Source organism: Danio rerio, chromosome 18, assembly GCF_052040795.2.
Source record: "Danio rerio strain M-AB ecotype USA chromosome 18, GRCz13ab, whole genome shotgun sequence".
NCBI lineage: Eukaryota > Metazoa > Chordata > Actinopteri > Cypriniformes > Danionidae > Danio > Danio rerio.
In genome coordinates, this window is record NC_141038.1 from 44,447,594 (window position 1) to 44,470,701 (window position 23,108).

The following is a 23,108-nucleotide window of genomic DNA, read 5'->3' on the forward strand; positions in this document are numbered from 1 at the left end:
TGCCTAAAAGAATTGTTCAGAAGCTGTAAATGTGTGAGCATGTGTGCTTCTAACATGTCCATGGGCATTTTTTATAATCTTAAATACAAAAATGTTGTATTAATTTTTTTAATTTTGGGGTTGGAAAAATGGTAATCACCCAAATATAATCCTCTTGTGTGGGATAAAGTTATGAACAGTGTTGCACAGTAATGATTTCATACAGTTATTTTTAAACAGTGTGACAACCAGTGCTTTAGCAATGAAACAATGATTAGTTTTAATATGTTTTTGTTAATGTACTCTCTCTTCTCAGCTGGATCAGTTGTTATGCGGCAGTAAGTCAGAGTCCTGGGATGTGAAGACACTAATGGAGTGCTGCAGACCAGACCACGGCTACACACATGACAGGTATACAGTCACGTTTGCAGACCTCCACTGAAAGCTGGTGGCAACTGTAAACTCTTTAATGTCTGGAGCAGTTAATCAAGGCAAAATGTGAAATATTGGCCATTTGAAGTTGATTTAAAGATTTTAATTAAAATAGTGTGGCTTCATATTGGTGCATTTTTTTCCTTGTCAAGATTATTATTCTTGAGACTGATTTCACCCAATCTTGGGTTCATCAAACTTTTTATATTCTTAGTCAATTTTTTAACTATATATATAATTTTAAAACAAATCTAAAAAGTCTAGAACAGGGGAACAAGTCTCAATTCAAGGGTCCTTTAAAAAAAATACTATGATGCGCCTTTTGTGTTTAAAAATACATAATATCAAGTACAAGAAGTGGCAAACTGATTAATAACGGTTAAAGCAGGGGTCACCAATCTCGGTCCTGGAGGGCCGATGTCCTTGCTGGGTTTAGCTCCAACTTGCCTCAACACACCTGCCTGGATGGTTCAAGTACATCTAGTAAGACCTTGATTAGCTTGTTCAGGTGTGTTTGATTAGGGTTGGAGGTAAAATCTGCTGTACACCGGCCCTCCAGGAACAAGTTTGGTGATCCCTGCATTAAAGTATCAGCAATTTCATGACCAAAGCACAACCAGCGTTAGGTTAAAGGTAACATGGTCAGAGCAGCCTAATGTGCAAAATGGCACTGTCTGTATTCCACCAGCTTTTGTGTTATAATGATGTTTGACATTTCCACTCTTTACAACTTCACAAATCTCATTACCAATCAAATGAAACTGTTTTGTGCTGGATTAAAGCAAAATGAAAACAAACCGCTATCATTTTTAAAAACACAGAAATTGACATCCACACCCATTCAAACTCTGACTGTGGTGAAGGGTGTCGCCCGATTACAGCAAATATCATATTATGTTAACTGGATGTCATGACAACAGCATCACACAGGGAAACGTTAAGTATAATTTAAAAACCATCACAAAAAAAACATTTAAAAAATAGAATTGCAAGATAAGAATGCATTTATCGTAGTAGTAAATCCATACTATTAATCCTTTACACACAATTAGTGCTCTTGTATGCAAGTATGAAATGCAAGTGGATCTTAATTGAGTTGTCTCCAGGTCTAGATCCGCGTGTTAAGGAGCTATAGCTGTATCATTGGTTCACACGACTAAACCATTTTTATATCATTGCAAGAAAAGGGCACACATAATTCCAGCATCAAAGAGGTCCAGATCTTCCTCATGTTGGTAGCCGAGGAGCAGATTCAGAGAGGATGGGATGACTTGTAATTTATTATTCATTAATAAAAAAAATCACAGAAGAAGGGGCATGGCAACTCTAGCAGTGATCCCACCCACCTTTAAAAGGCACTAAACTGTAATGGAAATGCAAAAGGAGCTGAAGTGAGCCGTGCCCAGCCATACTGTGCAGTGAGAAAGCTGCTCTAGAGCAGTGGTCCCCAACTGGGTGCGTCTGGAAGGCGCAAGTCGCACACCTCTATTGGAAATAATGAGCTTCCGCAAACTCTAGAAAAGATGCGAAATGCGAGCGGCCCCTTAAAGGTCACTGTCATTTGCGATCTCCAGCATTTGATCATCTTCTTGCATGCACAGACATGCTGGATTCACCTGACTTGTTGACAAATGGGTTGCGGATCCATCCCTTGGCAGTTTGTGGGTCATTCACTGGGCCTTTGCCCCTTAGCAAAAATCTTCTTTTTTTTGACGTCTGTTTCTTACTCATTTTGCTGCTTGTGGGTTAGTAGTTGGGCGCTCAAGTGACCAAGATGTAAACGAGAGAATACAGTCATTTTTCAAAATAAAAGATCATTCAGACTAGGTTAAGAAATAAAACTGAAATAATTAATAATTTCTTGTGATCCATGGTCCACGGCCCTGTGGTTGAGGATCACTGCTCTGGAATATAATTACTAATTGATATGAATATATAGTAACTTGCATGTTTGGTCGTATTATTGACAGAAATGTTGTTGTTTGTGTCTGCAGTCGTGCAGTTCGGTTCCTGTTTGAGGTGCTCAGCAGTTTTGATGCGGAACAACAGAGACTGTTCCTGCAGTTCGTCACCGGGAGCCCCAGACTTCCTGTCGGAGGTGAGAAACCCTTTTCTTTTGTATATATATATATATATATACATTTTTTTGTCCTTTTTCAAAACAGTTCAGAACAAAACAAACAACAACAACAACAAAAATGGAAACAAAAAGACATACAATACAAGCGTCTTAAGGTCACAGAATACAAGTTTATTTCTTCTCAACCATTTACCCCAGTATGCAGAAATTTTATAGGCTAGTTGTCTCAAGAAAAATGTCAGTACTTCCATATCATACACCTCTTTTACAATATCATGCTATTCACCTTCAAATGGAGGATCTTCCTTGAGCCATTTCTTTGTAATTGCCTTTTTGCTAGTTATTAGTAGTGTATTAAGAAGATATGCATCTATTTTGGTATTTTTACAAGGTTTTAAAATTACATTCCAGATTCAATCCCATTATTGCATTTATCTCTTTATTTAAATCCTGCCAATAGGTGTGTATAATATTACAATCCGTGAAATCCTTTTACATTATTTTATTCAGCTGTCAAAAGAGTATTCTTGCATAAACGTGGCTTCTGTCTCTGTGTTTCTCAGGCTTCCGGAGTTTAAACCCTCCCCTCACCATCGTCCGGAAGACGTTCGAGTCGACGGAGAACCCGGACGACTTCCTGCCGTCGGTGATGACGTGTGTGAACTACCTGAAACTGCCGGATTACTCCAGCATCGAGATCATGCGCGAGAAACTGTTGATCGCTGCGCGCGAGGGCCAGCAGTCTTTCCATCTGTCCTGATCTCACCTCCTGCTCCCCCTCACTCAAAATGGCCTTCAATCAACTCACTGCAGAACCACACAAATCGTGACTTCTTCCTTTAGGGTTCCTCTTCCTGTTTCATTTCCCCCTCCCCCCCTTTTTTCTTTTTTTTTTTTCAGTTCGTTTGTTTTTTTTAAACACCCACATTGAGGCAAATATGTACAGCCGACTTGTTTAAAGAAAAGCAGCTTGCAGAAATTAAACGATAGAACATAAGAGACACTTCCTTTTGACTCCTAAACTGGAGGAAAGGGTGTTATGCGACTCAACAGATTTAAAAAAAGATAACCTTTTTTTTAAAGAAACGTTTAAACTAAAAAAAGAAGAGAGAAACACTTCAGAGCAGATTATAAAATATATCAGTAGTCGAGAGATGTTCAAGGCGAAAAATAAAAAGAGGAGAAAAACCTGGGCGACATTTTAACTCTTGCTGTCTGATGTATTAAGAAAAAAGGGATGTTTTCGCTCTCTCTTCTCTCTCTCTCTCTCTCTCTCTCCTGGTGAATGACATCTTCACTGTGTGTTCCTGTTGGGAGTGGGCATCCATCAAGCCGGCGAGGGTCCTATAGCTCCAAAGATCATTTGTACAGACAAACATTTGCAGATTTTGCTTATTCGACACATTTGATAGAATAGCTGTGTGCTCTCCTGCCCAGTTTCCTCTGTTCTGTATTATACCCCCCCAACCCCCCCTCCCGAAGTCTTGTTGCATTTACTTTCCACTTCATTTAATTTCTCTCTCTCTTCCTCTTGTGTGTCTCCTTTTTATTTGAGCATTTTTTGAACGCGTCAGAGAGTTCCAGTTGGTTGAATGCGGGTAGTGTTGGAAGTGTAGTATCTTTATTATTATATTATTATTATAATTATTATTATTATTATTATTTTTTGGTTTTGTTTTGTTTTTTAACCCGAGTTGAAATTGTTTTCTGGCCGACATTTCACAGAGTGTCAGCACCATGTTGAAAAGATGTATCCATCGCGTTGGATAAATAGACTCTTCTATGGTTATAGTAGTGTGCCTCTGCTGGACTTTTTGGGGGACTGGAGGTCTTACGATGGGCCTGCTGAAGTTTGCTTGGCAGCCGAAGCCGGGCTTTAATCCCATAATGTAGCCGAGCACAAGAAATTCATTTAAAAAGAATTGGCTGGTCTTATTTTATGGTTTCACGGCCAGATTGCATTTCAAAAAAAGACAAAAAAAGTTCATTAAAATAAAGTTTATATGCAGTCTTCACACCCGGTTTGAGGTGGGATCGTCTGCTCGTTTTTTTATTTTAATTTTCTATCGTTTCTTTTTGTTTTTCCCTCTTGCTGTAGTTTATTTTTGCACTGCTGGCTTGGAACAAACCGTGGTGTGCACTGCAGTCTGTGGCCAGGAGGAGGCGTTCTCCTGTCCTCATTGTTCATGTGCTGGTTTCTAAGATCTGCAATAATTTACTGCATCAGGTTCATGTTTTTACCTGAACATAAATAAAGTAATTGTTTGACTCAGCCTGTCCCGTTACTGACCAAGCTGCAGTTTTCTCTTGGTCCAGAGTTTTCAAAACATATACATATTTCTGTATTTATTTTTACTTTTGTCTTCAGAACAGTTTGCAACTACTGTACGCTACCTGACAAAAGTCTTGTTGCCTATTCAAGTTTTAGGAACAACAAATAATAACCTAACTTCTAGCTGATCATTTGGTATCAGAAGTGGCTTATATGAAAGGCAAAGACCTCTAGATTGCACTTATTTTACCAAAATAAAATATGATCATGCCTTGATTTTTAATTATTTAATGAGGACAGTAAGGTCTGACTTGGCTTAGACTAAAGTCTAGTCACTACCCAAAATAATGTACAGCAGGGGTGTCCAAACTCGGTCCTGGAGGGCCCTGTGTCCTGCAAAGTTTAGCTGTAACTTCCCTAAACACACCTGCTTGGAAGTTTCTAGTATACCCAGAAAGAGCTTGATTAGCTGATTCAGGTGTGTTTAATCGGGGTTGGAACTAAAATATGCAGGACACCAGCCCTCAAGAACTGAGTTTGGACACCCCGGATGTACAGTATAGAATATAAAGTCATGGTGCAGTTGAAAAAGTCATCTGAAATGGCAAAGAAAGTGTTCTTGGAGGACTCCCAGAGTTCATCAAGATTCTCTGTATTCATCTTCAATGCCTCCATTTTACCCCAGACATGCTCAATAATGTTAATTTCTGGTGACTGGGCTGGCCAATCCTGGAGCACCTTGACGCTCCTTGTTTTTTTTATTAACTTTGTGGAGGCTGAAGTATGAGAAGTGCAATCCTGCTGAAGAATTTGCCCTCTCCTGTGGTTTGTAATGTAATGGGCAGCACAAATGTCTTTATGCCTCAGGCTGTTGATGTTGCCATCCACTCTGCAGATCTCTCACACACCCCCATACTGAATGTAACCCCAAACCATGATTTTTCCTTTACCAAACTTGCCTGGTTTCTGTGAGAATCTTTGAGGTTCCAGTAGGTCTTCTGCAGTATTTGTAATGATTGGGATGCAGGTCAGCAGATGATTCATCAGAAAAATCTTCCTTCTGCCACTTTTCCATATGATCAACTAGAAGTCAAGTTACTAATTGTGCTCTTACTACTGAGATCGACAAGACTTTTGTCAGGTAGTGTATGTTGCAGTGTCCTATTTTTGAAAAGCCTCTGGAGTGCCCTTACAATTGTTTTTGTACTACTCGGTTTGTCCACAAGGTGTCAACACTGAACCAGAAATTATAGAGGAAATTCATACATTGTTCTATTTTGACTGCTATATCATCATAAATTGTACAAATAATCAATCACAGAAGGCTTTAAGACCAAGCGGAATCCCATGTCGGCTGTCACTTCGGTCTGACTTCTGCTAATCAGTTTTGACCAATGCAAACAATTATTTCTCATGACTCCAAAAGCTGTGCAAGAAACCCAAGACTATTTATAATCGGCTTTGTCATGTTTCACTACTACAGTGCTCAGCATGAGTGCACCCCTCACAAATCTACCTTTTAAATTCATATTTATAATAGGAAGCTATACAATAATATATTTGTGCATATACATTAGATCAGTCAGTACTGAAGCCAAATCTGGAGCTTATCTAACAAAATAACTTATGACAACGGTCCAAAAACGAGTACACCCAAACTTATATGTTGTAGAAAAATATTAAATACAAAATTTAAAAAGAGGAAAAATCAAGAGAAGCAAAAATATAGATTTTTTTTTTTTAATTTTGTAGTTTTTTTTGCAATATTTTACTTGAATTTAATTGTATTAACTTTCAATTTCTAAATATGTTTAATAACTAAAATATTATTTTAATATTTCTGTTTAATAAATCTGTTTTGTTTAAACGCACCAAAATACATTGCCGATATTCACTGAGAAACGGATAAAAAACATTCATTTTCAAAATGGGCTGTACACAATTATGCTGAGCACTGACTATTATTGAAATTAGTATTTTTACCTGCTGAGACTTTATTGACATGAGAGCTTAGGAAGTGGGATGGGTAAAATAAGTTTAAATAATAACAGGACAAAATTGTATATACATGGTTACATTAAAAATGATTACACCCAAACTTAAACTAAATAACTGACAAATGTTCTTTTGCTGTAATAATTTACCATAAAAGCATGATCGAGATATGAATTAAAGAAAAATGTAAGCAAATGTTTGTGGGCAAATTAAACTTGTCAAGTTTTTTAAACTTTTATATAGAATCTTAATAGCGTATATTGCCAAGTGCCCTTAAGGTTTTCAATCTGGATAAAGACATGTAAAAAAAATAATGTAAACTGGTCTAAAATATTATTAGACGATATTTATTTATTTCTAAATTATGTGTAAATTATTGATAATTTTAAGACTTACATTTACTAATGATTTAAATCCAGTGCTGTTATTCAAATAATATTTTGGATAATTTATTTTATAATAATTACCATAATTAACCACCAACTTATCCAGCATATGTTTTACACAGCAGATGCTCTTCTAGCTGCAACCCAGTACTGGGAAACATTCATACACTCCCATGCACTACAGCCAATTTAGTTGTATTCAATTTACCTACAGCTTATGTCTTTGGACTGTGGGGTAAACCGGAGCACCTGGAGAAACCCACGCCGACACGGGGAGAACATGCACACTCCACACAGAAATGCCAACTCACCTAGCTGGGACTCGAATCAGCGACCTTGTTGCTGTGAGGCGACAGCGTGCAAACGGTGCTAACCACTGAGCCTCCGTGTCGCCCATATAAGATGCTTAATTACATTTTTGTAACTTTATTTATGTAAATGTTTATGAATTATCATTTATTGATTAAATATTTTTAAATATATTTACGTTTTTTTCCGCTGCGGGACACCTCTGGTCCTGTTAAAAGAGCTCATTAATGCACCTGTTGCTGAATGTAGCTCCAGCTTTGACCACGAGGAGGCGAATCCGCCACTCCAGCTCTCAAGTGACTGAAATAAAACTGCGTCCTGTGGGAGAAGTTGGTAGAAACAGCGAGCATCTCGCGTTGGACTATCCAGAAAGCCCAACATTTCGCCTCTTTGTTTTAATATCGACGGCAAACCCGCGGGCTGCTGGACTGAGAAGAGGTGAGTGACCTTGAGTGTTTCGAGAGCCTGCTTTTGCTCATTATGATGCTTACAGAAATGTGTTTCACTGGCATCAGCCAAAGTTGACGAGAAACATCCATTAAAGCTTTAATCAGACATACCTTTTGTTCATTAATGTGTAGCGATGTGGTTAAAGTTGAACTGTGGTCGCGGTCACTCTCTGTCACGTGCAAAGGATTTCAATGCAGAATTAATGTATTAAAGCAACTCAAGTTGAGAGGTGAATATGGACCAGCAGCCTTAATATTATATTTCCAAATGCACTCGGTTGTCTTCTAGAGAGGCTGTGAAATGAAACGCCACTCTTTAAGGATAAATAAAGCGGAATGATCTTGAATTGCAGTGGATGTTGCGAGGATTCCGCGCGCATTCCGTTGGACGTCACCGCGTAAACAAATAGTTCTTATTCGGAGAATAGTTCCTGTGAGAGTCGCGCTTTTTCTACTCGACCGAGCCAGTTCACATGCACGTTAGTATCACAAACGCAAATCTTGGTTCATATTAAGTTAGATATTGGCACCAGTAATTTAAGGCTTCAGATGATTTTATGTTTGATCAAGCAAAATTATGTTAGTAGCCCATCTCTACTTGTGGTAAAATTGTAAAATGCCTTACAACAAGAAATTTGTATGTACATGCCCATTATGAAGATAAATGTAATATTGTTTTTTTTTTTTTACATATTTTGCTGACTTACAGGATCACATTATCACAAATAGTGATACAACGATTAACTGTTATTTAATTAGTTACATTAATTAATCGTAAAAGCTTCTCATCATTGTGTTTGTGTACTGCAACTAAACAAAGTTGTGCCAACTGTGCGCTAGTTTAAAGTTCTGAGCTTGTACACCAATGCTAATACGCACGCACACTAGATTAACTAATCGCTGATCAAAAATTACTTTTAGACAGAGGTTCAGCAGCCTTTGACTACATTTGTTCTCTGTAAAAAGGGAAATGTTTAGCTAATAGCTTAGATTTACATTAGACAAATACTGTATTTACTTATTTGTTTGTTTATTCATTGTTCTGTCAATTTTACATTTCAGTCTTAAATTTTAAATTATCAGTCGCGTTTAAATGCCAAAAACATTTTTTTCACTTATTTATATTTCACTTATATAGTTTTGATATATATATATATATATATATATATATATATATATATATATATATATATATATATATATATATATATATATACACATGTGACTATACACACACACACACACACACACACACACATATATATATATATATATATATATATATATATATATATATATATATATATATATATATATATATATATATATATACATATGCATATATACATATACATATGCATATATACATATATATATATATATATATATATATATATATATATATATATATATATATACATACACACACACACACATATATATACATATATACATATATATATATATATATATATATATATATATATACATATATATATATATATATATATATATATATATATATATATATATTTTTTTTTTTTTTTTTTTTTTTTAGATTTTTAAATATATGGAGTTTTCTAAACTAGTATTGTTTTGAAATTAACGAATGCCTAATAATTGTGATTATTCCTTAGACTGTAATCGTACAACCAAAATCTATAATCTTTGCATCCCTAATCACAAATGGTTAGAACAGGGTTGTCCAAACTCGGTCCTGGAGGGCCGGTGTCCTGGAGAGTTTAGCTGCAACCCTAATCAAACACACCTGATCCAGCTAATCAAGATCTTACTAGATATACTAGAAACTTCCTGGGAGGTGTGTTGAAGCAAGTTGCAGATAAACTTTCCAGGACACCGGCCCTCCAGGACTGAGGTTGGACACCCCTGGGTTAGAATGTATAACCTGTGGCTGTAAGCCATGAAGAAGTGTTTGTACAACAAAATACAATATTTACAAAAATACGGCGGTAGTAAAAATAGAGCACTTACAGACATATAACTTCATGTGATTTATTGACAAATGGCTTGCGGATCCATTCTTTGGCAGTGAGGTCCTTCACTAGGCCTTTTCCCCATAGCAAAGAAACTTCCCAAAGATGTCTGTTTCTTATTTATTTGGCTGCTTGAGGCTTAAATTTGGGCGCTCAAGTGACCGAGATCAGACTGAGAGAATATGGCCATTTTTCAAAATAAAAGTTTTTTCAAAATTAAATATTGTTCAGACTCAGATAATACATAAAACGGAAATAATTAATGACTTCTTGCACAGCCCGGTACCAATTGATCCATGGACTGGTACCGGTTGAGGACCACTGAGAAAATGCATCAACTGATCTTTGTGCACTGATGATCGTCATATCCATTCACAGTCATTTCTGCTCAACAGTGGTGCTTAAATGTTAGTGGGAAATGGGCAGTTTTGTACCGAACTCGATAGTTTTGACAACCCTAATTCATACTACTCCCGTTTATTCAATATTTTATTGTGAAGTGTAGCACTAGAAAAACTCCTTGAGAGTAAACAGTGATTGAAACCGGTTGAATAGATTGAACAGGTTGAATAGAGTAGCATTTGTAGCACATTCTGACCGATGGCTTTGGTGATCAGATCCATGCATGGTTTGACCCGTCTTGACAGGTAAAGTGAGGTTGATTGAGTTGAGCAGTGAATTCTGCAGTAGGACAGTGTTTGGACTGGACTGGTATGGGTTTAAAAAGGCCTGAAAAAAGAGGTTGAGTCCACAGTGTGAAATGAGATCAAAGTATTCAGTAAAGTCTGAATTAATATTAGCCCTCCTGAATTATTAGTCCCCCTGTATAATATTTCCCCAATTTCTGTTTAAAGGAAATACATTTTTAAACATAATAGCTTTAATAAATAATTTCTAATAACTGATTTCTTTGCCATGGTGACAGCACATAATGTTTTACTAGATATTTTTAAGATAGTAGTGCAATCTAAAGGTTTAACAAGGTTAATTAGGTAGGCAAGTTTGGTTAATTAGGCAAGTCATTGTATAATGATGGTTTGTTCTGCAAACAATTTAAAAAAATATATTGACCTCAAAATGTTTTTTAAAAAAATTAAAAACTAATTTTATTGTTGCTGAAATCAAACAAATAAGGTTTTTTCTAGAAGAAAAAATATTATTGGAAATACTGTGAAAAATTCCTTGCTCTGTTAAGCATCATTTAGGAAATATTTGACTTTATTTTGCCTTTATGTGACTTTTGTGTATTATTCAGGAGTCAGTCTAGAATTTGGTCAAAAGAAACTGAAACTTGAAGTTGTCTATTTAGCAGTGCTACTGTCTGTGTGTGAAGGAATGAGAGAAAGGCAGTTGCATGGGGTGTATTTGAGTGTCTGTACTTTATGTATAGGAGTTGCTGACAGCTTCCAGCATTGTTCGTCATTCACTCCTGCACAGCAGCTGCACTACTGCAGGCCATAAATAATGCAACATCTCCGCCAGCGATTCATGCTGATTCCTTTTTTGAGCATATTTAGCATATCTTTTTTGTGGAGTTCCTGTGTAGTTCATCTCATGTCTTCCTGATGCTTTTCTGCAGCATCTGCATAATGAGATAATGTGAAGGCAAACATTGCTCTCTTGCCAGCATGTGTGACCCACTTTGCAACAGGAATGTGTAACCACTCACACAATCGGTTAATTTTGCAGAGGAATAAGAAAGGCCTATTTTGGGGCATTGGCTGTCATTCACTTAACATGTGTTCGTACAATTTCATTAGAATGAAATATGCTACAATTGATACAAAATCCACACTAAATATCTGAACAAATTATATTCCAAAATTTAAGTTGATATCTCAAAACATGAGCTTTCAGTCAGATTATGTTTGACCGCAGTACCAAACATGACCACCTTCAGTTTTTATTAGTGACCAAACAAGGGCGCCCCCTATGATTTCAGCAATATGAATTTTGGAAAAATATTGGTAGCGTAAACATACAACTTTAAAGTAGGATGAGAAATTTAATGGGGTTTGATTTGAATATAACCTCTAAAAATATCTGAAACAGGTGTACATGTGGATTGCTGTAGCAAAGTAATGCTCTGATGAGTATTCTTGTTGCAAATGAACTGTTGCTCAGTAATATCTATCAAAAATCAGTAAATGGAAACTAGGAAATGGAAAGTAGAAATTTTAAGCTATCAAATGATATATAGTTAGTAGTGATTGCTTTATGTTTAGACTAATTTAATGGTTTACAAATTTTAACCATTAATGGTCCCACTGGTGTTAAGGTGACAGTAAAAGTTTTAACCTATTACGTAACAAAAAAAACCCTAAAAACAGAGATAAAATATGTTTTTAGAAGTCTTGACCTATCAACAACATGATTAGATATGAGTTTAATTGGAAAAAAATGTAAACTAAAGCATCTGGATGGTGAGACAGTGACAGGGGTTATGTTTGCTGTGAGTGACAAATGGCTGTTCAGACCAGAACATACATGCGTACACTACGGACAATTTAGCTTACCCAATTCTCCTATAACACATGTCTTTTGACTGTGGGGAAACCAGAGCACTTGTAGGAAACCCAAACCAACACAGGGAAAACATGCAAACTCCACACAGAGATGCCCACTTGCTCGAACTAGCAACCTTTTTGCTGTGAGGCAACAGTGCTAACCACTGCACCACCATGTCGCGCTCCCTTATTGATTTTTCCAACTTTTTTAAATGCCAATTTTTTCTGGTTTCCACCTCAGCAAAGACTCCAGTTCTGTCTTTTGTTTCGATGCCATAATTGTCTTTTTGTGGATGAGTGCTGCTTTGTGGAAAGCCCTTATATGGAATGGCGTTTATTATGCAGATTACCAACCTTGTGCATGTGGACGCTCAGTTAAGGACTCCAAATTAACAAAAGAAAAACGAGTTTAAGAACAAGCTTATGTGCATGTTAGAGCTGCACGATTCTGGCTAAAATGAGAATCGCGATTAAAAAAAAAAAAATCAAGATCACGATTTTCTCACGATTCTGTAGATGTAAAATAAAGGTTAATACGAGTGGGCTATTGTTATTGTTGTTCTCAAACATCTGGTAAAACAGCAAGAGGCTTTGAGTAGCTGTACTGTTGGTTAAAAGGCTCAATTTTGTATAAACTTGTAACAGTGGACTTGAAAAGACTTTAGATTTGTCCTGGTCATTAATGCTGATAATAATTCTGATGTTGAAATATTGTGTTTGAGACGTATGCTTGCAATCTGTCATTTTGTGCTTAAAATCCGTCACTGAAGTGGTTTTCGTGAATACAGAAGACTGGGTGGGTATGTTTGCATTTCGGCGGGTTTTGGATGCTTTTTGGGCTGGAATCAGTCAGCTACATCTGGCAACACTGTGTGCGCTTTCAGTTTCATTTTCACTGCTAAGAGCGGTTCCCTTCACGCACGGCTCTCAAACATTCACTCTGTGCCACAAGCTGAATGTTATTTACAACTTTATTACCTGTTATTCACAGCCTATGCAGGTTCTGTTCTCTTAAGTAGACTTCATTCAGAGGCGCGCGTGTGATTTTGCGGTCGTAAATACATTACATGAAGACAGAATGGCATTTTTGAGGTGAATTATTTCTTATAAAGGGCGAAGCAGTGGTGCAGTAGGTAGTGCTGTTGCCTCACAGCAAGAAGGTCGCTGGGTTGCTGGTTCCAGCCTTGGCTCAGTTGACGTTTCTGTGTGGAGTTTGCATGTTCTCCCTGCGTTCACATGAGTTTTTTCCGGGTGCTCCGGTTTCAGACGCAAGTTTAAAGACATGCGGTACAGGTGAATTGGGTAGGCTAAATTGTCCGTAGTGTATGAATGTGTGTGTGTGTGTGTGTGTGTGGATGTTTCCCAGAGATGGGTTGCGGCTGAAAGGGCATCTGTTGCGTAAAAACTTGCTGGATATGTTGGCAGTTCATTCCACTGTGGCGACCCCGGATTAATAAAGGAACTAAGCTGACAAGAAAATGAATGAATGAATATTTTTATAAATACAGCATGTGACTCCTTCAACACCATTTGGAGATGTCCACGTTGCTGAACAGCGTATGTAAATGTGAAGACTTGTGCGGCCACCATTGCTTCTCTTCTGAACTTGAACATATGATTGACAGAATCGTAAAAATGCTAAATTAAGATCATCTAGGGGGTCGAATCGAGATCGCAGTCTTTTTACGATTAATTTTGCAGCTCTAATGCACATGTTGTAAAAGCTTTGCGTGAGAAGTTCAAATGTGTGTAAAAGGACTTAAGAATACTGTTAATATAATTATTAGTATTATTTATTATATGCAAATTTATTTTTATTTTTATTAAAAAAAGTTTAGGTTTGTCCACCTGTCTGGATTTGGAGATGTATGCGTCACTATAAGGGGCATAAAAATAGGACGCGTGTCTGGATATAACTCAGTTTTTTAACCACACTTCATTATTATTGTTCATTTCTTCATTTGCTGGAAATTGGAACTGATTCTAGAAATAGTTTTGAAACAAATATTTGCGCTTAACAAACAAAATTAAACAGGCTAATGGATGTCATCAGTGGAGTGAGTTTCCACCTGTTCCTTACACCATGAAATTAAAGGAGTAAAGAGTAAAAGGAAAGTAAAGAGGCTGAATGGAGGAGGCTTGTTCTTTATCCTTGAGCTGCAGATGGTCTTTAATTGTTTTCTCACTCGTGAATCAGTTTTTCTCTTTACAAAGTCCGCCAGGTAAATAGCAACTGCATTATGGCACAATGACTCTTAAAGGCAATGGGAGATGGGACTCCGATTGGTTTAATGCACGTTATGCTCAAAACACACCCATTACTCATTAAGAGAATAAGCACAACCCTGTTATACCATGCACTGGGACGTAGACCATATTTTTCCACCCTTAAAATTCTAAAAGTGGATTCGGACACGCCCTTAATGCTTTTGCGCCATGTGCTTTAGACCTTAGCCTTAGATCATTAAAATAGAGCCCGAATGTTTTGTTTTGGAAAAAAAAACTGTTTCTCAATAGACATTAGGGCTACATGATATTGGAAAAATCTGACATTTCAATATTTTATTTTTCTGCGATGTATATTATGATATAAATACAATTTTGGCAGATGACTTTAATAGCTCTATTTGGAATTTGATCATTAACTTTGATTGGAATAATTTTGTAGAGCAGGGGTGTCAAACGTACGGCCCGCTGCCTGGATCATCTCGCAAACGGGTTTAATCCGACTTGCGAGATGATTCTGTAAAGTATAAAAAAAGCTGCATTTTTTCAATAAAAGAAAATGCTGTTCCAATTGTGTCCACTGGATGGCAAAATTGCAAATTGGTAATTTCATCCAATCCAGAAGCCTGAATCCGTGTCAGTTTTACAGCCTTCTCAGACAGGAAGACCACATCTATGCCCTGCCATAACACACTGAGGTCTTCTCACGAGGAAACGTAAAAATTTCACGTTTGGTCAGTTTAGTGGTTCATTCGTACAAGTTCAGTTGTATAAAAATGTATGATATAAAATGAAGGCGTAGCACCCAACCACACCACTAAACCCAACCGTCATTGTACAAATTTGTACTAATGAGATTGTACGAATTCATAATAGCCATTAAATGAAAAATTTGTTAATTGTCTTGAGATCGTGTTGTCCTCAGGCTCCAGCTTTATGTTAAATGTTGATTATATTAAAACAAAGAAAATCTGATGTTGTTGTTTTTAAGTTATATATACTATGATTTTACTAGTCTGGCCCACTTGAGAATTGATTTTCCTCCATGTGGCACCTGAGCTAAAATGAGTTTGACATCCCTGTTGTAGAGGAATCAAAGACATTGCAAGTGTAAATAAATAAGATAGAACAAAGATAAAACTGAAATAAGTAGTCAGATATTCAGTAGAACGATACGCTACGATATTATTGTGTTATTTTGCCCCCATCAGCAATAAATAACAAGAAAATCACAATATGTTATGATGTTTGTTAATGAAGGGGAAAAATGCAACTAAACTTTATAAGATGTACTTCTTTTATTAACAGCACATTTATTTTGTAGAACTGCAACACTGATATATGTTCGATCCGTCGTTACCAGAAAAATTATAAATTGTGCAGCCCTAGTAAACATTATTAATCGCATCCTATCCTTCATTTTACTTTAATATTTACCCTGTTTTTACCAAGCATGTCTAAATCCACTAGAATACAGGTTGGATAGCCTCGTCTGCTGCAGTTCTGCTTCAAATATCTGACCTTGAGGGTTTTCGTTTCAAGGACGTTTGGCTGGCGGGCTGCATTGTTTTGATTGTGATGGCGAAGGAATGTATGAATGGGCACTTTGCTCCCACCCTCATCCCTGCCACACAAAGCCTCTCTTTGACCACGAGCCTGGAGGGAAACCCACTCCCACCCTGTCTGGGACAGCGTACACAAACCGAGGGTTGTGAACAGACCCTGTGTATGTGTGTGGGGAGAGACCAGGTGAACAGGTATTAAGGGATGATCATAGGAATGCTGTTGTATCTGCTGTTGGTGGCTTGGACATCTCCATAAGTGAGCTGTGATCAACAGGTGGCCATTAGGGAAGAAGAGGAGGAGTGAGAATACAAAAGACTCTATGTCAGTCTCTCTACTTTAAAGAAAAGCCTGGCTATGTTTAGTTGGTGATCTTTATAAAGGTCAGACTTAATTTTATAAGCAGTTTATAGTCATTAACATGACATGCGCTGCCTTTTTTACATTCCCCAGGCCAAAGGGATTTTTCCCACAGGACTATGCTGGGTGGTGGCTGTCTTGCGAGAGAGTTGCTTGGTTTGATGAATTAATTCTTTATGGTATAGATTTGACAAGGTGGTACTGTCAGATTTTGGCCCTTATTGTCATGATGGCATCACTCATCAATCTCATGTCTTTATTGAATTAAGTTCTGGAGGCTCTAATATATTTTAAAGGGGCTGTATGTAAGTTTTTGAGTCTTCTAAAGCAGGGATTCCTAAACTTTTTTTTAATCCGGGACCCACCTAGGCAAGTAATTCAATCTCAAGACCCACCATAATATTTTAATATGGAAAAATGGGTTTAAAAATGTATCCATTCAAAGCAGTCAAAAATATATGGTGTGTGGCTTTTTGGATTTAGCAATTTGATCATAGACTGTAAAATATATGGACGTAGTATCTGTGACGTCACCCATAGGTTTCTAAAAAGCGCAAAAGAAGCCACAAGTAGGCGCGGCCAATCGTCGCCATTTTGTTTGCGCGTCATCACACCCACGGCGGGAGACCAAACAAGGGCAAAGAGGCGAAGAGTGAGCACAGCTACAGACACCTGCTGACAGTTTGCTTGGACCTGGTTCAGACACACTTTACCTAGGGAGAAATGCTTAATACTTTATCACCTGTGACTCTTTTGTATTCTGACCACATGTGCTTGGTTGTACACTATATCAATAAAGTGTTTAGACTTTTAAAAACACTTCTGTAATACAGTGAGCCACTAAACATTGTTCTTATGATGTTTTCCAACAGGAGGAAAACGCAAAACTTCCAAACACTTCAGATATAGTCTGTGTTAGTTAATGTAAGACTATTGATGAAATCCAGCATAACACTGTATGACAACGCTTCAGATGACTGTTCTAGAGCCTACAGCTAATCAATCTGACAGATTCTGAAGTGCATTACAGCTCTAAATATAAATATAAACGATAAATGATCTTAAATAAAACATATACATGTATAGAGATGGTATATAAGTATATAACTTTACTCACATGGGAAACGGAGGCCACGTGAATGGTTTGTGAGCATAAGTTCACTCAGCATGCCATGCCATCTAATAATTGTAAGAAACAAGTCCAAAAGGCAGTTGACTGTGTAAAGCCACATAAAACAACACAGAAATACGATAAATATGCCGAGTTCAGTGGCTAATCTGCAGGATTCAGCTGAGGTGACGTGACGGCAACCAACGAGACCTAGCTGTCACTCAAGTGGCCACGCCCTTAATTATGCAAACTTAATATAGCTTAATATAAAGGAAACGATTGAGTTATTAAAAAAAATCACCCCCTCACAGTTGTCATGAAGGGTAATATTAGCTGTATTAACTAAAATCTTTTTTTGTACCAGGCTGTAAACACCTTTTTTTCTGCTGTAAATTTGGCCATTCTAACAGTGGGCTCAATTGAAATTTGCTCTGTTTTGGAGCCAGGAGCGGCCAAGACTAGCGGAATTTCGGATGAATTGCAGTTTTAGTTACTTCCGTATTGGCTTCCTGAGGGAGAGCGGGAGGTTGCCGCTTGGATTTGATATGCACAAAATGAGGCTTGAAGTGCATTTTGTGGGATGCTGGCTGTAACTGTGATCATTTTTTTGTTGATAAAGATACTCTTCTTTTTTCAGAAGAGAATATGATCAACCTTTGATCAAGCCCCTTGATTATGATCAAGCCCCGTCACATCGCAGTAAATTCAACTGCTAGTGTATAGTCATAAGAAACTAAATAGCTTTTTGATCGACTACTACAAGCTGGGAAAAGGTCAGATAAATATGCCAATGCAATTAAAATTATTGCTGAATTGATCTAATATTTACACATTTGCTTGAAGTGAATGGAATGATGGGGGTAGTTACATTACTATTACTATTTTCCATAACATCTATGCCCTTCCATAACATTAGGTGACGTTAAAACTAACAGATAGCACTATAACTATTTATTGATTAGCAATGTGTCAACGTTGGGATGTAAATAATATGGGACAACAAATAGCTTCAAATGACAGAATGCATAGCAAACATTAGAAAATATTGAATAAAAGGTTATAAAATAAAAGGTTTAGCCTACTAAAATCAATCGCCTATCCATAAATAAAATAAAGCTATTAAATCTATTTCACTTTTAATTGTATTTGCATATTGATTAAAGTTACTATTGTTATTTAGTGAAGAGCAGCAAATGAATCTCCCATTGTGTTTTGTTTGATAACAGAGGTGTTAATGGAAGAATGCACAGATCTATAATAAAAGCATTCGACTGCTTTAGTAACTGTTTGTGCTCATTTAAGAGAAAATTAGTAGTGTTTAAAATAAAACACGCAGGACGGAGCAAAAAAACAAAAAGAAAAAATGTGAAAAAAATAAGCACTTTTCCGACGGTCCCTTACTGAGAGCTCCGCTCTGCGCAAGCTCTCGCGGCTGAACGCAGATTGCGAAGGCTCAAACAGAGCAGTGCTCGTAATGTCGAGCGGAAAAAAAAAAGAAAAAGACAGCTGTGAAACATAACCAGCTTTGTCTTTTTGTATGAAACACACTTTAGATATTTTTAACATATTTTTAGGGTAAGAGGTTTTTGAGTTATTGCCGTCAATCGTACTAGTTTTGATTCACCGCAATGTAAATATAGCTGCAGCTATGTGACGTTGCGCGACCCATCTTTGCTCGCTACCCACAGTTTGAAAACCCCTGTCCTAAAGCATAAAAATAACATAAAATGACTGCAGATATTTAAGAAACATGCTACTTACTTAATTCTGCTTTGAAAATGTGCCTTTAGTGCCAGAACGTCTGAGAGGGGAGGGGGAGCTCTCGAGACCTACCTGATCTCGGATCCCCTTATATGCCTATAGACCGGCCGGGAGCCTTGGGCTCAAGTATCTCCGAGCTCAGGGTTCTCTCCCGGGACAGCATGCCAAACCTGCTATAAACGCCAAGCATATCTAAGTGGGAACTCTTGAAATTTGTTTTGTCAATAGAGTTTGAGGTTTACTGTGGGATTATTATAGACACCTTAATAGATGTTCATCTGTATCTGTGTTTACACTTTATCATTGCACACACTTTGTAACATTTTATTTATTAAGTTTGAGTCTCTTTAGCACTTATGTTTACTCACTGAAGCTAAGCAGGGCTGAGCCTGGTTAGTACCTGGATGGGAGACCACTAGGGAACACCAGGTTGCTGTTGGAAGTGGTGTTAGTGAGGCCAGCAGGGGGCGCTCAACCTGTGGTCTGTGTGAGTCCTAATGCCCCAGTATAGTGAAGGGGACACTACACTGTCAGTGGGCGGTGTCTTTCGGATGAGACGTTAAACCGAGGTCCTGACGGTCATTAAAAATCCCATGGCACTTCTCGTGAAAGAGCAGGGGTGTAACCCCGGTGTTCTGGCCTAAGCCCCTTACGATCATGGCCTCCCAATCATCCCCTTCCACCGAACTGGCTCTATCACTGTCTCTCCACTCCACCAATAGCTGGTGTGTGGTGAGCGCACATGTGCCGTTGTCCCGCGGCTGCCGTCGCATCATCCAAGTGGATGCTGCACACTGGTGGTGGTGTGGAGAAACCCCCCTCATGATTGCGAAGCGCTTTGGGTGTATGGCCATACACAGTAAATGCGCTATATAAATACACATTACATTACATTATGTTTATTTTATTATAAGAACATAAGAGACAAGATTTTTTTGTTACATTTTTTTGTTTATTAAAACTATTTGCCTTAATGTTGGTAGATTAAAATAAAGTGGTTTAATACAAAAACAATCCTAACACTTTTAAATGGATTGTAAAAAATATTTAATAATTATCGAGACCGAATGATATGAAACATGATATCATGATTTTTTTTTCTGTTTCACCCAGCCCTATAAGAGAGAATCTTAACGTAAACAAATTACCTTTCAGCAGCTTATCAACAAAAACCTGACCCAAACAGTGCATCCTCAATGTGCGTCTCAAATAAAATACAATGAAATAAATGTAGTTTAATTATCTAAATTGCAGTAAATAGATGTAATATCTTCCTTCGTTTGTCTATTTTATGCTTTTCATTAGTTGTTTTTTCATCTCTTTGCCGGGATAATTTAGCTAACAAACCTTTGTAGAAGTATAGTTGGAAGTTTGGAAAACGTTTTAGAAAAAGTGCAGAAGTCAACTTTTGACGATTATTATGCACTATTTTGAACAGCCATGTGCTGCTTGTGCTTTGCTTCCTACTGGTGTTTTGCATGCGTTGGCTTTGGATCATGGTAGCGCATGCTTGTGTGCACTGAACCGTGTGTATATGAGCGTGTTTTTAAAAGGCTGCATTCCTGGGATTGCTGAGCCGTTACCTGGAGATTAATTGTAACTTGGTGGTTGTTTAAGAGACCAGACCCAGTGACCTGCTTTATGTCTAACACATTCAGAACTGTCTAGTTACAAATCAAGGTGTCATCAAGTGATTGTGCATTTTTGCTGCTGTGCTTTGTTTTAAAAACAAACCAGCATAAATTAATTCATTACAGATTTATGAAGCAAAGTCAAAGATTAAAGGCCTGTTCACGCAAACAATAATACCTAAATACAGTAGATTATATTAACATCCAATTATTGGTTCATTGGTTGTATATTGGTTGAAATAGTATTATGAAAGTGATACCTGTGATTTTGTTGCTTGTTAATATCATTGTAGTTTTTCTGAACTTCAGTATTGCAATCGAATTACACTCACCGGCCACTTTATTAGGGACACCTGTCCAACTGCTTGTTAACGCAAATTTCTAATCAGCCAATAACATGGCAGCAACTCAATGCATTTAAGCATGTAGACTGGATCAAGACGATCTGCTGCAGTTCAAACCGAGCATCAGAATGGGGAAGAAAGGTGATTTAAGTGACTTGGAATGTGGCATGGTTGTTGGTGTCAGACGGGAAGGTCTGAGTATTTCAGAAACTGCTGATATACTGGCATTTTCACGCACAACCATCTCTAGGGTTTACTGAGAATGTTCTGAAAAAGAGAAAATATCCAGTGAGCGTCAGTTCTGTGGGCGCAAATGCCTGGTTAACGCCACAGGTCAGAGGAGAATGGCCAGACTGGTCTGAGCTGATAGAAAGGCAACAGTAACTCAAATAACCACTCGCTATAACTAAGGAGAGCATCTCTGAACACACAACACGTCCAACCCTGAGGCGGATGGGCTACAGCTGCAGAAGACCACACCAGGTGCCACTCATGTCAGCTAAGAACAGGAAACTTTGCTGCAATTCGCACATGCTCACCAAAATTGGAAATTAGAAGTTTAAAAAAATTTGCCTGGTCTGTTGAATCTCTATTTCTGCTGTGACATTTGGATGGTAGGGTAAGAATTTGCCATCAACAACATGAAAACATGGATCCATCCTGCCTTGGATGAATGGTTCAGGCTGGTGGTGGTGGTGTAATGGTGTGGGGGATATGTTTTTGGCACACTTTGAGCCCATTAGCCTCGATTGAGCATTGTGTCAACGCCACAGCCTACCTGAATATTGTTGCTGACCATGTCCATCCCTTTATGACCACAGTGTACCCATCTTCTGATGGCTACTTTCTGCAGGATAACATGCTATGTCATAAAGCGTGAATAATCTCAGACTTGTTTTTTGAACATGACAATGAGTTCACTGTACTCTAATGGCCTCCACAGTCACCAGAGCTAAATCCAATAAAGTAACTGGGATGTGGTGGAACGGGAGATTGGCATCATGGATGTGCAGCTGACAAATCTGCAGCAATGCGTCATGCTATCATATGGACCAAAATCTCTGAGGAATATTCTAGTACCTTCTTGAATCTATTCTCCGAAGGATTAAGGCAGTTCTGAATACAAAAGGAGGTCAATGCTTATCTTGTTTACTGGCACAATTGCAGATTTACAGCAGATAAAATAATTATTGAACATGTCATGATTTTACTGGTAAACATATTTCTAAAACAACTTTTGACATGAAATTGACCAAGACTTTTGTAAAAACAACGATTCAAACATTTTTTGTTAGGTGCAATAACAATGGAATGAACTTCTGAAAGGTTTTTAATACTTTGGATACACTCTGTTGTTTGGTAATGAGAGTTTTAAGTCGCTTCTCGTATGCAGAATGTACTCTCATGCATTCTTAGGTGTGATTTTTATTTTATTTTTTATTATAATTTTTTTCCAGACTTCAACACAGGGTTCAAATCTTAATGGTTTTGCTGGTTCTCGTCCATCAACTCTGATCTTTAGTTCTTTTTTTTTTTGATTCAGGTGGTTATTAAAGAGCCCATATTATGGGTTTTTGAAAATTCCCCTCCATGTAGTGTGTAACACAGCTCTAAGTGAAGTGAAGTATCCAGCTAAGGCTTAAATCTGTTAGTGTACAGTGTTTAAAACTGTTGATTCATCTATAAAAGAGTCGACTCATAGTGCTTCA

At 37.5% G+C, this 23,108-nt stretch overlaps 4 protein-coding genes across 34 annotated transcripts in view; 3 read left to right on the forward strand and 1 right to left on the reverse strand.

The window, feature by feature from the left end:
* The window catches only part of trip12 (thyroid hormone receptor interactor 12), a 78,332-nt gene extending 73,569 nt beyond the window's left edge, over positions 1 to 4,763 (forward strand). For all 27 annotated transcript variants that reach the window (XM_087292268.1, XM_087292274.1, XM_087292280.1 and 24 more), the window contains 3 exon segments: positions 296 to 390; positions 2,406 to 2,509; positions 3,055 to 4,763. In XM_087292268.1, coding sequence (XP_087148394.1) covers positions 296 to 390; positions 2,406 to 2,509; positions 3,055 to 3,251 — 396 coding nt within the window. In that variant the 3' untranslated portion in view covers positions 3,252 to 4,763.
* Positions 1 to 23,108, reverse strand: part of grk7b (G protein-coupled receptor kinase 7b) — an 845,646-nt gene that overhangs the window by 390,513 nt on the left and 432,025 nt on the right. The gene's annotated exons all lie outside the window — the stretch shown is intronic.
* bcl7bb (BAF chromatin remodeling complex subunit BCL7B b) overlaps positions 1 to 23,108 on the forward strand; it is a 266,172-nt gene that overhangs the window by 8,000 nt on the left and 235,064 nt on the right. The window lies entirely within an intron of this gene.
* The window catches only part of veph1 (ventricular zone expressed PH domain-containing 1), a 168,118-nt gene continuing 152,795 nt past the window's right edge, over positions 7,786 to 23,108 (forward strand). For 4 of the 5 annotated variants that reach the window (XR_015514233.1, XR_015514234.1, XR_015514235.1 and 1 more), the window contains exon 1: positions 7,786 to 7,891. The gene's annotated coding sequence lies outside the window, so the exon portion shown is untranslated. 5 annotated transcript variants of the gene reach the window in all.